Source organism: Aquarana catesbeiana, linkage group LG04 (genome assembly GCF_042186555.1).
Source record: "Aquarana catesbeiana isolate 2022-GZ linkage group LG04, ASM4218655v1, whole genome shotgun sequence".
Classification (NCBI taxonomy): domain Eukaryota; kingdom Metazoa; phylum Chordata; class Amphibia; order Anura; family Ranidae; genus Aquarana; species Aquarana catesbeiana.
The window spans coordinates 475,462,971-475,475,889 of record NC_133327.1 but is presented as its reverse complement, the minus strand read 5'-3'; the positions used below and the strand labels follow the sequence as shown (position 1 = coordinate 475,475,889).

General features: G+C 47.7%; 2 protein-coding genes across 2 annotated transcripts in view; both read left to right on the top strand.

The window, feature by feature from the left end:
- The window catches only part of NUP133 (nucleoporin 133), a 1,112,480-nt gene that overhangs the window by 16,083 nt on the left and 1,083,478 nt on the right, over positions 1 to 12,919 (top strand).
- Positions 6,214 to 9,413, top strand: LOC141140433 (uncharacterized). The gene is made up of 2 exons (XM_073627603.1): positions 6,214 to 9,094; positions 9,270 to 9,413. Exon 1 carries the CDS (start codon positions 6,586 to 6,588, stop codon positions 9,091 to 9,093), a length of 2,508 nt encoding a protein of 835 aa, XP_073483704.1. The 5' UTR covers positions 6,214 to 6,585; the 3' UTR covers position 9,094; positions 9,270 to 9,413.

The window sequence follows — 12,919 nt, the reverse complement described above, 5'->3', positions numbered from 1 at the left end:
TAATTTCCAAAAGATTGATTCATAAAGTGCAACAACAATTTATGATGCAGATACCACTTGTTTTCTCAACATGTTTTGCTCTGTGGAGCTTCTTCAGGAGATCATGTGGTATCATTTATAAGACTAGAAACAATATTTATAAAATAAGGCTGAGGATTTGCCAGGTAGTGACAAGGTTAACCCCTAGGGTAGCCCCCACTCATTAAGATTCCTGGATCACCGGTTGACTTGCAGAGGTAATACTGGTATAGTCCAAGTTTTATATAGTGTCCTAACTGGGTATACTTTAGATGATAGAATCAAATTTTGATAACATACGACATCCTGTGTGTTCAGTGGGACAGGAGCACCAGCCATAGGATGTAATAGAAAAAATCTTCAACGTGGAGGAAATGTAGGGACGGTCTTGCAGAAATATTTCAGAAGTTCAATGGAGCAAGGAGGAGAGATCCTTCCCTCCTTACTCTGTGGTGTCCAACAGAGAAATGATGACCAAACCAAACATGACATGCTTTAAAATTGCACACAAACGTGCAGTGGCAACAATATAAATACATTTTTAAAAGCCTTTACAGGTTACCACTTTAGATTTACAGAGGAGGTCTACTGCTAAAATGACGGTCCTCGATCTGACCTTCGCGGTGATACCTCACATGCATGGTGCAATTGCTGTTTACATTTGACGCCAGACCGACGCTTGCGTTCGCCTTAGCGCGAGAGCAGGGGGGGACAGCGGTGCTTTTTTTTTTTTTTTTTTTTATCATTTTTATCTCAGGGAATGTAAATATCCCCTATGATAGCAATAGGTAGTGACAGGTGGGGCTGGGAGATTTTCTTAAAAAAAAAAAAATCTTCGATTCTCTTAAAAAAACACTCGATTCACAATTCGAATTGAGTTTTTTTTTTTTCCTTTGGAAACCGCGCTGGTCCTGAGGCGCTGCGGGCATGAGCTTTTAGGCGAGGCCGCGGCTTCGGCCTAGTCCGTGGCGTCCGGCCTCGCGGACTAGGCCGAAGCTGCGGCCTTACCTAAAAACTCCTTGCCCGCAGCTCTTCAGGCCTGGCGCGGTGTTAGCGCCGGTCCAGAGGTGCTGCGGGCATAAGTTTTTAGGCGAGGCCGGTCTGCAAGGCCGGACGCCACGGACTAGGCTGAAGCCACGGCCTCGCCTAAAAACTCATGCCTGCAGCGCCTCGGCACTGGCGCGGTGAAAAAAAAACTTTTGAATCGATTTGACCTCTCAACTCGATTCAAGATTTAAATCGATTTTTTTTTTCCCAGCCCTAGTGATAGGTTTTTTTTTTTTTTTTTTTAAATTGGGGTCTATTAGACCCTAGATCGTTCCTCTGCCCTCAAAGCATCTGACCGCACCAAGTTTGGTGTGATAAAATGCTTTCCCAATTTCCCAATGGCGCTGTTTACATCCGGCGAAATCTAAGTCATGTAATGCTCGTAGCTTCCAGTTTCTTAGGCCATAGAGATGTTTGGAGCCACTCTGGTCTCTGATCAGCTCTATGGTCAGCTGGCTGAATCACCGGCTGCATTCTCAGGTTCCCCGTTGAGACAGGAGAGCCAGAGAAAAACACGGAAGACGGTGGGGGGGGGGGCATTCCCTCCCACTGCTTGTAAAAGCAGTCTAGAGGCTAATTAGCTGCTAGGATTGCTTTTACATGAAAGCCGACCGCTGGCTGAAAAGAATGATACCAAGGTGATACCTAAACCTGCAGGCATCATTCTGGTATAACCACTCAAAGTCGTGAATGGCGTACCTGAAGACAAAAAAAGGTTAACAATAAAACACAGTAAACGGTAAAGTATAAAAAATTGCATACCTGAAAAGCAAACATGATAAAACATAATAACAATAAAACATTGCAGAATAGAATACAGTAAAAAAGAGCAGAACAATAGAGAGAGAGAGAGAGAACAATGAAACAACAATTTTTTTCTTTTTTTTTCTTTTTTTCTTTTTTTTGTAACTAACTGTAACCGGTTCCAGGTTCGGGTCTCTCAAAATGCGATGGCATCTTGGGAGACCCTGTGAAAGTGTGCCTAGTCTGTGCAATGCTGTACCCTACGCTAATACTCAACTAGTGAATGGTAGCGTTCAAAACATTCATCATTGCAAAGACCAGGATTGTCAGGACAGGAGGGACAATAATAGAGGGCATCACGCCTATATCTGCACTTGCTGCAGACACGACATCTTTTTTGGGGGGGTTCGTTGGATAGGGGTACTCGGGAGGACATAAAAATGCCTCTCATGCAGCTGACTGCATTTGGTTGGGGATGTGAATGGGGGAAGTACGGGTGCTGCAGAAGCGGTGGGTTTGGCGAATTGGCAAATGCAGCAGGAAGGGCACGACGGGCCTGTGTTTGTCTTCTTCTTGGTGGCAGCGGGACACTACTTGTGCTTACCACCTCACCAGCTTGAACTGCACTTATGGGACTCGCCACGTCACCAAGTGTTACTGCAGTGCTGGTTTGACTAAGACCTGGGTGTACTAGGCCGCTGGTGCTTGCCAGTTCACCAAAACTCTACCAAAAAAACTGTTAGCGATCGCAGGGATCAGGCCTGACTCTGCGAACGCCGCAGTTATGCGTTTAGTGTTTTGTAAGTGACAGTGATCGATTGATACTGCACTTGGCTGGGCTGGGCTGGGCCGAGGGGCAAAACGCGGTGCTAGCAGGTATCTGGGCTGATCCCGCTAACACTGCGTTTTTGGGAACCCTAAACTGCTGGGGACACTAGTATAGATATGATCATCCGTTCAAATACTATACCACTAAGGGAGGCGTATGCTGCGTGCGTGGGTGTTAGCGGCACTGGCGCTAACCTTACGCTGCCTGGGGCGACGCATATCACCGCCGGGCGATCAGGGGGCTAAACCTTTATTCGGTAATAATAGGCGGGTGCCCTGACACTATAAAAAAATAAACGAACTAACCAACGTCACCCGTAACAGTTATACGGTGATCACTGGTGGAAGCGTTAACTAGGGGGCAATCAAGGGGTTAAAACCTTTATTAGGTAGTATATGGGGGTCCCTGACGCTATAAAACGCTGACGGCGAACCTATATATTTACCTCCCTAACTAGCGTCACCAATGACATTAATACAGCGATCAGAAAAATGATCGCTTAGTGACACTGGCGACGGGGGGTGATCAAGGGGTTAAAACTTTTTTAGGGGGGGGGGTTAGGGGGGTATCCTAGCCCTAAAGGAGGCTAATACTAACTGCCCTACCACACTAACTGTCACAAACTGACACCAATGGAAAATACCGAGCCGAGGAGAGATGACATCATTTCCTCTGCTGCTGTTTACTATACAGCAGCAGAGGAATGATCCCATTGGCCGTGAGCGATCGCAAGGGGGGGGGCCACGAATGGATGGCCTTCCCCTCATCTCTGATCGCCAGGGGAGAAATGCCGACCGCCTTGGGCACCGGGGGGGGGGGGGTGTCCGATCGGAACCCCGCCTGTGGGAGGCAGATCACGTACAGGTATGTGATTCTGCCTGCCCGTGCCATTCTGCCGACGTATATCGTCGTGAGGCGGTCGGCAAGTGGTTAATTAAAGTTTCCCTTACTTGTATTTTCCATTCTGCTACAAATCGCCATGTGCGCGCGCGCCTCCTAGTGGTCTTAAAGCGGCCGACGTACACCTACGCTGATTTGTCCAGGGGAGCCAACCTGCTGCAGTATAACTGCGATGGCTAGTCAAGTGGTTAAATCTAAATTTTTAAAGAGCAACTAATCTGTCCCGCAGCAGCTCCTCCTTTGACTCGCTGTTGACTCATCGACGGTCCCATTCACTTTAATGGGGCGACTGGTGATGCAGCGGGTGAGTGGATGCCCACTTAGGCCCCTTTCACACTGGGGCGGTAGGGGGCGTCGGCGGTAAAACAGCGCTATTTTCTCCCTTCGTCTTTCAGGACAGCACCTGGAGAGAGCGCAGCTCCACCCACTTTCCCAGGAAACACTGCAGTCAGTTTCTTTAAAGACCGGACACTTCCACCATGGCCTCAGTTGTAGTGTTTCCTCCGCCATGGTGGAAGCGCTGCAGGGAACCAGGGGTGTGCTGCGCTTTCTCCAGGTGGTGAAGGTTAGGGCATACCGGATCGTTTTTCTTCTTTTCCAAAGACAGCCCAGCATCCTCCCTGACGTGTGGGGGATTCTCCGGTGCCTCCTCCTCTTCATGCTCGGCGAGAGCCAGGCTGCGAGGGTCCCGCTCCTACAGACCGGTGGCAGGGCTGTGGAGTAGAGCGGCGTCTATTCCACGGGCCGCACGCCTTCCGGGTTCGGATGGCAAGCGTGTCATTTCCGACCGGGGGCGGGGCCTCGAGCGGCGCGACGCGGCTTCCGGTTCCGGCCGCTGGAACGCAGGAGGGGGGGGCGGTCTCCATGGCTGATTTCATTTCCGGCCCTCACAGCGGTGAGCGGCCCGGGAAAATCAAATAAAAGAGCACAAACGCCGCTGTGTGTCCTGTCAATAATGGAGGACGATCAGACGGCGGTGGCAGGAGCAGGAGCCACAACAATCAGCCAGGCTCAGGTAAGCAGGGATACTGGTCTCTGTCTTTTACTCTATGGGCATTTATAATGTTTAGTTATTATCCCTTCCCTAAAAAAAAAAAAAAAAAAAAGTGGGGAGCCTGCAGATCACTTGGTCCTGAGTACTAAAGGAGGGATAAGTGATTAATTATGTTTTAAGGTGGATCTGTGGGGTGATTCACCGGCTGTGGAACAGATCATAGGTGTTAAAGGGTTAACTTCCTTGGTGGTGTTTTTTTCTGTGTTCCTTATACAGCATGTAAACTGTTGTTTGTGAAATATGGTTCAGCTATTGTCTTTTTTCCCTTGGGATATTGCAGAAGGCTAAGGAAAAGACCAAGCATGTCTCCCCTATTGTTAAAAGGAAGTGTCCCTCTTGTAAGGGGTTACTGAGGGATTCCTGGCCCAAAGTATTATGCAAATCTTGCATTACGGACATAGTTAAGGAGGAGACAGCTCCTGCTAGTCCTGCAGCTCAACAAAGCGAATTGCTAAGCTCTTTCAGGAAGGAACTGGCAGACACCTTTGAGTCCTTCAGGTCCTACCTAGATAGGCGTCCAACGGCGCATAGCAGTGTGGTGCCACATTCTCAATCCTCTGTTTCAGCATCCAGAGGGGGCAGCGACTCAGAGGAGGAGGAAAGTAACATTTTACTAAATTCGGAGGAGGAAGCAGAAGAAGTAAATGAAGCTTCTTCTCCTTCTTCTAGGTACAAGTTATCCCTTGAGGAGGTAGATGATTTACTAAGAACAATTCATACTACCCTTAACATCACAGAGGATAAGGCTCAGCTATCCCTACACGATAAGATGTTCCAAGGCCTCGGGGAGGAAAAACACAGGGTTTTTCCTGTACATAAATTCCTATCAGAGACCATTAAAAGGGAGTGGAAGGATCCAGAGAGAGCCCCCTTCTTTTCTAAATCCCTCAAGCGAAGGTTTCCGTTTGATGAGGATAGCTCGCATATTTGGAATAAAAAGCCAAGACTAGACGCAGCCTTTTCCCAGGTATCTAGGAATACTGACCTGGCCTTTGAGGACATGGGTATCCTTAAGGATACCATGGACAAAAAGGCAGACTCCCTATTAAGGAAGGCATGGGATTCTTCTTTAGCAAATTTGAAGCCTGCCATGGCCTCAACTGTGGTAGCCAGAAATCTGGAACACTGGCTGGAGCAGCTGAAGATCCACATTGAGGCAGGGACGCCTCGTAAGGATCTGCTAGATACGCTACCGGTGTTATCAAAGGCGGTAGGGTATATAGCAGATGCCTCAGCGGAGTCAATCAGGATGTCAGCCAGATCCACAGCTCTGATAAACTCAGCTCGCAGGGCGTTATGGGTCAAGACATGGACAGGGGATACTGCTTCAAAGACAAAATTATGCGGTTTACCCTTTGAAGGTGATCTAGTGTTTGGCCCTGGGCTGGAAGCTATTCTTGACAGAACAGCTGACAAAAAGAAGGCTTTCCCTATAAAGAAGAAGGTACTTCCGCAAGGCAACAGAAATTTTCGTGCTTTTCGAAAGACCCCAGATACCAAAGAGGCAGGCTACAAAAGGCCTTGGAAGTCTCAAAGGGGGAGGGGTAAGTCAGGAGTACTTTTTCGCCCCCCAACCACAAGCCCAAAAACCCAGTGATGGTCAGCCAACTGTGGGAGCAAGGTTACAGACCTTCTTTTTACAGTGGAAGACTATAACAAACAGCCAGTTTATCCTCAGGACCATCTTGGAGGGTTACAGGCTGGAATTTTCTCAACCTCCTCCTGTGCGTTTTTACATAACCCAGGCTCCCCGAGACTCAGAAAAGTCACTAGCAATGACAGCTATCCTGAAGGACTTGATGCTACAAAAGGTGATAGTGAACGTACCCCCTGGGGAATTAGAACAGGGGTGCTATTCACACATATTTCTTGTGAAGAAGCCGTCGGGAAAATTCAGGCTCATCCTGAACCTGAAGATTCTAAACAAGACTATCAGGTACAAGAAGTTCAGGATGGACACAATATTCTCAGTAAAGAATCTCCTGACCCCGGGATGTTTTATGGCTTCCATAGACCTGAGAGATGCATACTTGCATGTACCAGTAGCGTCAACATCTCAGAAACACCTAAGGTTTGCGATAAAACTGGGGGAATCTACCCTTCATCTCCAGTTCAGAGCTCTCCCTTTCGGGCTGTCATCCTCTCCGAGGATTTTTACAAAAGTCCTGGCGGAGGCCTTGGCCCCACTCAGAGTAGAGGGGGTATCAGTCCTGCCCTATCTGGACGATCTACTAATTTTTGCCAAAACAAGGGACCTGTTAGTGAGAGATCTGGAAAAGACAATGAGACACCTGGTAGGTCTAGGATGGATAATCAACGAGGAGAAATCAAACTTGATTCCATCTCAGACCATACTATTCTTGGGTTACACGATAGATTCCATCCAGGAGAAAATTTTTCTCCCCGAAGGGAAGAGGGAGAAGCTTCAGGAGGCAGTGAAGAAGACGCAGACAAATATGCCAATCTCCATAAGAGCAGCTATGTCGGTCTTAGGGCTACTCACTGCGACTATTCCAGCGGTGCAGTGGGCACGTCTACATGGAAGGGAGCTCCAGCAGACAATTTTAACGAGTTGGTCCTATGGAGAGTCCCTAGAAAAATTAATAAGGATACCTGCGCGGGTTCAGAGGAAGCTTTGGTGGTGGAGAAATCACTCAAACCTGAACAGGGGTCTGCTCTGGAGTTTTCCTTTGCAGAAAAGATTAACAACAGACGCAAGTTCCTGGGGTTGGGGCGCCCACCTGGACGAGCAGATGGCTCAGGGGAGTTGGACAGACTGGGAAGCCAGAAAGTCCTCCAATTGGAGAGAGCTGAGGGCTATTCTCTTGGGTCTATGGGCCTTCGAAAGAACAGTCCGGGGCCATCATGTTCAGGTCCTTTCGGACAATGCCACAGCGGTGGCCTATATATCAAGGCAGGGAGGAACAAGGAGCAGGGCTCTGCTATCCTTGGCACTCCAGATTCTAGCCTGGGCAGAAGACAGGCTAAATTCCATAACAGCGATACATCTGAAGGGAGATTTAAACCTTATGGCAGACTTTCTGAGCAGAGAAAGAGTACTGGAAGCAGAATGGAGTCTAAATGTAGAGACTTTTCAACAACTAACAGAAAGATGGGGAATGCCCCAAATAGATCTTTTCGCATCCCAAAAGAATGCAAAAGTAGAGGCCTTCTTCTCACTGAACAGGCAGGATCAGGCAGAGGGATTGGATGCATTAGCGCAGCCATGGAAATTCCAGTTGTGCTACGCCTTTCCCCCCTTTCAGATGATCCCCTTGGTCTTAAGAAAGCTACAGAAAGAGAACACGACGATGATTCTGGTGGCTCCTTTCTGGCCCAAACGGGCTTGGTTCGCAACAATACAGGGGATGGCGGTGGAACCTTATTGGGAGCTTCCGCTTCGGAAGGACCTCCTAACGCAGGGCCCCCTTCATCACCCAAATACCCAGCATCTCAGGTTGACAGGTTGGTTACTGAGGAGCAGATGTTAAAAAATAAGGGCCTTTCAGATAAACTGGTCTCTACCCTGCTGAACAGTCGTAAAGAGGTTACCAGGGCCATCTACTTCAAAACGTGGAAACGATTTAATAGCTGGTGTGCGATTAGGATACTTTCGCCACAGGAAATCGCTTCAGTGCTAGAGTTTCTCCATGAGGGAATGGAGATGGGGTTGGCAGCTAGCACCCTAAAAGTGCAGGTAGCTGCATTATCGGTTTTTCTTGAGAGGCAGTTATCAAGGGAGCCGCTTATTATTAGGTTTTTCAAGGCATTGGCCAGAGCTAGGCCAATACCTTTTAAGTTTTTTCCTAGATGGGACCTGTCTGTGGTTCTGCGGGGTCTAATCAAAGGGCCGTTTGAACCTCCAGAGGAAGCGTCAATCAGGCTATGGTCGTTAAAAATAGTCCTGTTAGTAGCAGTAACTTCAGCTAGGAGAGTAAGCGAGTTACAAGCTCTTTCCATAAGAGAACCCTTTTGTTATATTTTTCCAGACCGGGTAGTGCTAAAAACTGACCCGGGTTTCTTGCCAAAGGTGGCATCAGCATTTCATAGGGAACAAGAGATAATTCTCCCTACCTTTTGTCCTAACCCGTCCAGTGCTAAGGAGAGGTCTTTCCATTCCCTGGACGTGAGAAGGTGTTTATTACATTATATAGAGATAACGAAAGATTTTAGAAGATCAGATTCGCTCTTTGTTCTCTTCTCTGGTCCACGGAAGGGGTATAGAGCATCCAAAAGCACCATAGGTAGATGGCTCAGAATGGCCATCAGCGAAGCTTATAAAGCTTCAGGAGCAGAGCCCCCTAAGGGGGTAGTAGCCCATTCAACAAGGGCAGTAGCAACGTCCTGGGCGGAGAGGGCAGGGGCTTCCCCGGGTCGGATCTGTAAAGCGGCCACGTGGACAAGTTTCTCCACCTTCACCCGCCACTACAGGTTGGACTTGCTATCAGCAGCGGAACAGTCGTTTGGCAGGAAGGTCCTGCAGGCGGTGGTCCCACCCTAGAGTAAGTACTCTTTTATCATCTCCAGGTGCTGTCCTGAAAGACGAAGGGAGAAAACCCTAGTTAGACTTACCGGTAACGGTATTTCTACGAGTCTTTCAGGACAGCGCCGATGACCCGCCCTAAGTTTTGAGGTTGTAAGATGTGTTATTGCTGTGTTCTGCTTATCTAATTTCAGCATGGCTGGAGGTACTCTATGAACAACTGAGGCCATGGTGGAAGTGTCCGGTCTTTAAAGAAACTGACTGCAGTGTTTCCTGGGAAAGTGGGTGGAGCTGCGCTCTCTCCAGGTGCTGTCCTGAAAGACTCGTAGAAATACCGTTACCGGTAAGTCTAACTAGGGTTTTTAGCGCTGTTTTACCACGGTATTCGGCCGCTAGCGGTGCAGTTTTAACCCCCCGCTGGCGGCCGAAAAAGGGTTAAAACCCCTCGTATAGCGCGGCTATAGCCGCGCTGTCTCATTGATTTCAATGGGCAGGAGCGGTGAATACACCGCTCCAAAGATGCGGCTGACAGGAGATTTTTTCTTCTCCTGCCAGCGCACCGCTTCAGTGTGAAAGCCCTTGGGCTTTCACACTGAACAAACAGCGGAGGCTGTTTAGGGGCGGTTTGCAGGCGCTATTTTTAGTGCAATAAGGCCTGCAAACCGCCCCAGTGTGAAAGGGGCCTAACAGGCGCTGCCATGCTGGAACTGAAATGAGAGGTGCTCTTTAACCACTGCCCACCGGCCGTCATATGACGTCCTTGACTTTGTGTGGGTATATCTGAATGATGCCTGCAGCTACAGGCATCATTTAGATATCGGCTTTTTCAGTCGGCGATTCCCTACACCATAAGAATGATCATAGCGGCTGTTCCGATGCCTGATCGTTCTTACAAGTGGCGAGAGGTGATGTACCCCTCCCGCCGCCCTCCGGTGCTTCTACCGACTCACCGCTTCCATCGGTGAGTCGGAGAGGGGATCCGCCAGCCCCTGGATGTTTACCATAGATATTTTTGGCGGACCAGAGGACCAAACTATCTTTTATATGGATTTTTACTCCAAAAGCATTTTATTAAAATGTAATTAAAAAAAAATTATTTTAAATACCCCAAATTTTATTTTATTTTTTTGACTTAAAAAAAAAAAAAAAAAAAAATCATTGATTTTTATATCCACCCTGCCTGGTCTGAGTCTCGATTTCAGCTGCGACATTCAGATGGTAGGGTCAGAATTTGGTGTAAACGTGAAAGCTTCAATCCATCCTGAGTTGTATCAATGGTTCAGGCTGGTGGTGGTGTAATGGTATGGAGGATATTTTCTTGGCACACGTTGGGCCCCTTGGTACCAGTTGAGCATCGTTTTATGGCTTACCTGAGTATTGTTGCTGACCATGTCCATCCCTTTAACTATATAGTGTACCCCATCTTCTAAATGCTACTTTCAGCAGGATAATTCACCATGTCACAAAGCTCAAAACTTGTTTCTTGAACATGACCATGAGTTCACTGTACTCCAATAGCCTCCACAGTGACCAGATCTCAATCTAAATAGAGCATAATAGTGGGATGTGGTGGAACGGGAGATTTGCCTCATGGATGTACGGGAGATTTGCCACATGGATAGCATCACAGTTGCTGCAGATTTGTCGGTATTTAGCATTAAAATTTTAGGAAAATGTACACAATGTACTAAACAGGGACCTAAAACGGAGAGGATCAAAGTAATACTGGAGCAGCTGCAGGGAATATAATCACACAGGCATGGGAGGAGATCGGCTCACAAAAAGACTATGGACCTGACCGGAAGGGGGAGAGACGTGAGGAGAGAGCAGGATGAAGGAGGCACGTAAACTGACCACAGTATCATGTATCAGCAGCCATGATTTAGGGCTGGGAGATTTAAAAAAAATAAATAAATCTGGGATTTTCTTAAACAAAAAAACTCGTTTCACGATTCGAATCGTGTTTTTTTTTTTTTTGGACAACGCGCCGGTCCTGAAGAGCTGCGGGCAGGAGTTTTTAGGCGAGGCTGTGGTTTCAGCCTAGTCCGCGGTGTCCGGCCTCGGACTAGGCCAAAGCCGCAGCCTCGCCTAAAAACTCCTGCCCGCAGCTCCTCAGGACCGGCGCAGTGAAAAAAAAATCTAAAATGATTTGCTTAAATTTTGAATCGATTTGACCTCTCAACTCAATTCAAGATTTAAATCGATTTTTTTCCCCAGCCCTACCATGATTACCATGATCGTCACACCTAGGGGGACACAGGAACATGCAAAATCAACCCCAGGTATTGTGCAACATAAAATGGGACAAATTACAATACAGAAACGCTATGCTATAGAATCCTTTTTTCTTGTTAGAACCATTTTAAAGAACCTTTACAAGTTAACACTCTAGATGTACACAGGTGGTCTAGTGCTAGAATTATTGCTCTCGATCTGACGTTCGCTGTGATACCTTACACGTGTGTTGCGATTGCTGTTTACATACCGACGTGGTTTACATGTCTTTGCACGCGAGCATGGGGGGACGGGGGACGCTTACATTTTTTAAAAATCAGACAGACACACACAATACATCCGGAAGGTATTCACAGTGCTTCAGTTTTTCCACATTTTGTTATTTTACAGCCTTATTCCAAAATGGATTAAATTATTTTCCTTAAAATTCTACAAATACCCCATAAGAACATGAAAAAAGTTTTTGAAATCGTTGCTAATTTATTAAAAAAATCGCATGTACAGAAGTATTTACGGCCTTTGCCATGACACTCAGTGGCGCTCAGGTGCATCCTTTTTCCACTGATCATCCTTGACATGTTTCTACAACTTGATTGGAGTCCACCTGTGGTTAACTGTGTATGTCAGAGCACAAACCCAGCCATCAAGTCCAAGGAATTGTCTGTAGACATCCAGGACAGTATTGGATCGAGGCAGTTCTGGGGAAGGGTACAGAAACATTTCTGCAGCATTTAAGGTCCCAATGAGGACAGTGGCCTCCATCATTCGTAAATGCAAGAAGTTTGAAACCACTAGGACTCTTCCTAGAGCGGCCTCCCGCCAAAATAAGCGGTGGGGAGAAGGGTCTTAGCCAGGGAGGTGGCCAGAGACCCAATGTTCACTTTGACAGAGCACCAGCGTTTCTCTGTGGAGACAGGACAACCTTACAGAAGAACCTCCATCTGCATCACTCCACCAATCACATCTGTTTGGTAGAGAAGGACCAGGCCATGGCCAGATGGAAGCCACTTCTCCGTAAAAAGCACATGACAGTCCACCTGGAGTTAGCCAAAATGCACCTGAAGGACTCTGACCATGAGAAACAAAATTCCTTGGTCTGATGGAACAAATTTTGCGTCATGTCTGGAGGAAACCAGGCACCGCTCTTAACCTGGCCAACACCATCTCCAGAGTGAAAAATGTTGGTAGCCGCATTGTGCTGTGGAGATTTTTTTTTTTTTTTCTCAGCGGCATGAACTGGGAGACAAATGACCAACCAGAATGTTATCCAGGCATTCTCTAGGAAGCCCATAAGGCAGTGATTAGAGGTGTACCCATTAACCGATTGCCGACCATCCGCCGCAGTTCTACTTCGGCAGGTTGGCTCGGCTGTGCAAATCACCGCAGGTATATGTCGGGCTCGTACACCGATTGGCCAGCGGGGGAATCACCGGCGTGTCCGTCGGACTCTATGTCCACCCGCGATCATTCCCCGCAGTGACAGAATGGGGATCTGCCAAAGTAAACCAGGCAGATCTCCGTTCTGTCAGGGGATGGCACAGATCCTTTCTTTCTGCTATGGCCCAGGCAGCTCATCCCCCATACAGTTAGTAAACACACTGAGGGAACA

What these genes read in the sequence shown, in the direction of transcription:
- LOC141140433 (XM_073627603.1), top strand. Translation starts at nt 6,586, where the DNA reads ATGTTTTATGGCTTCCATAGACCTGAGAGATGCATACTTGCATGTACC.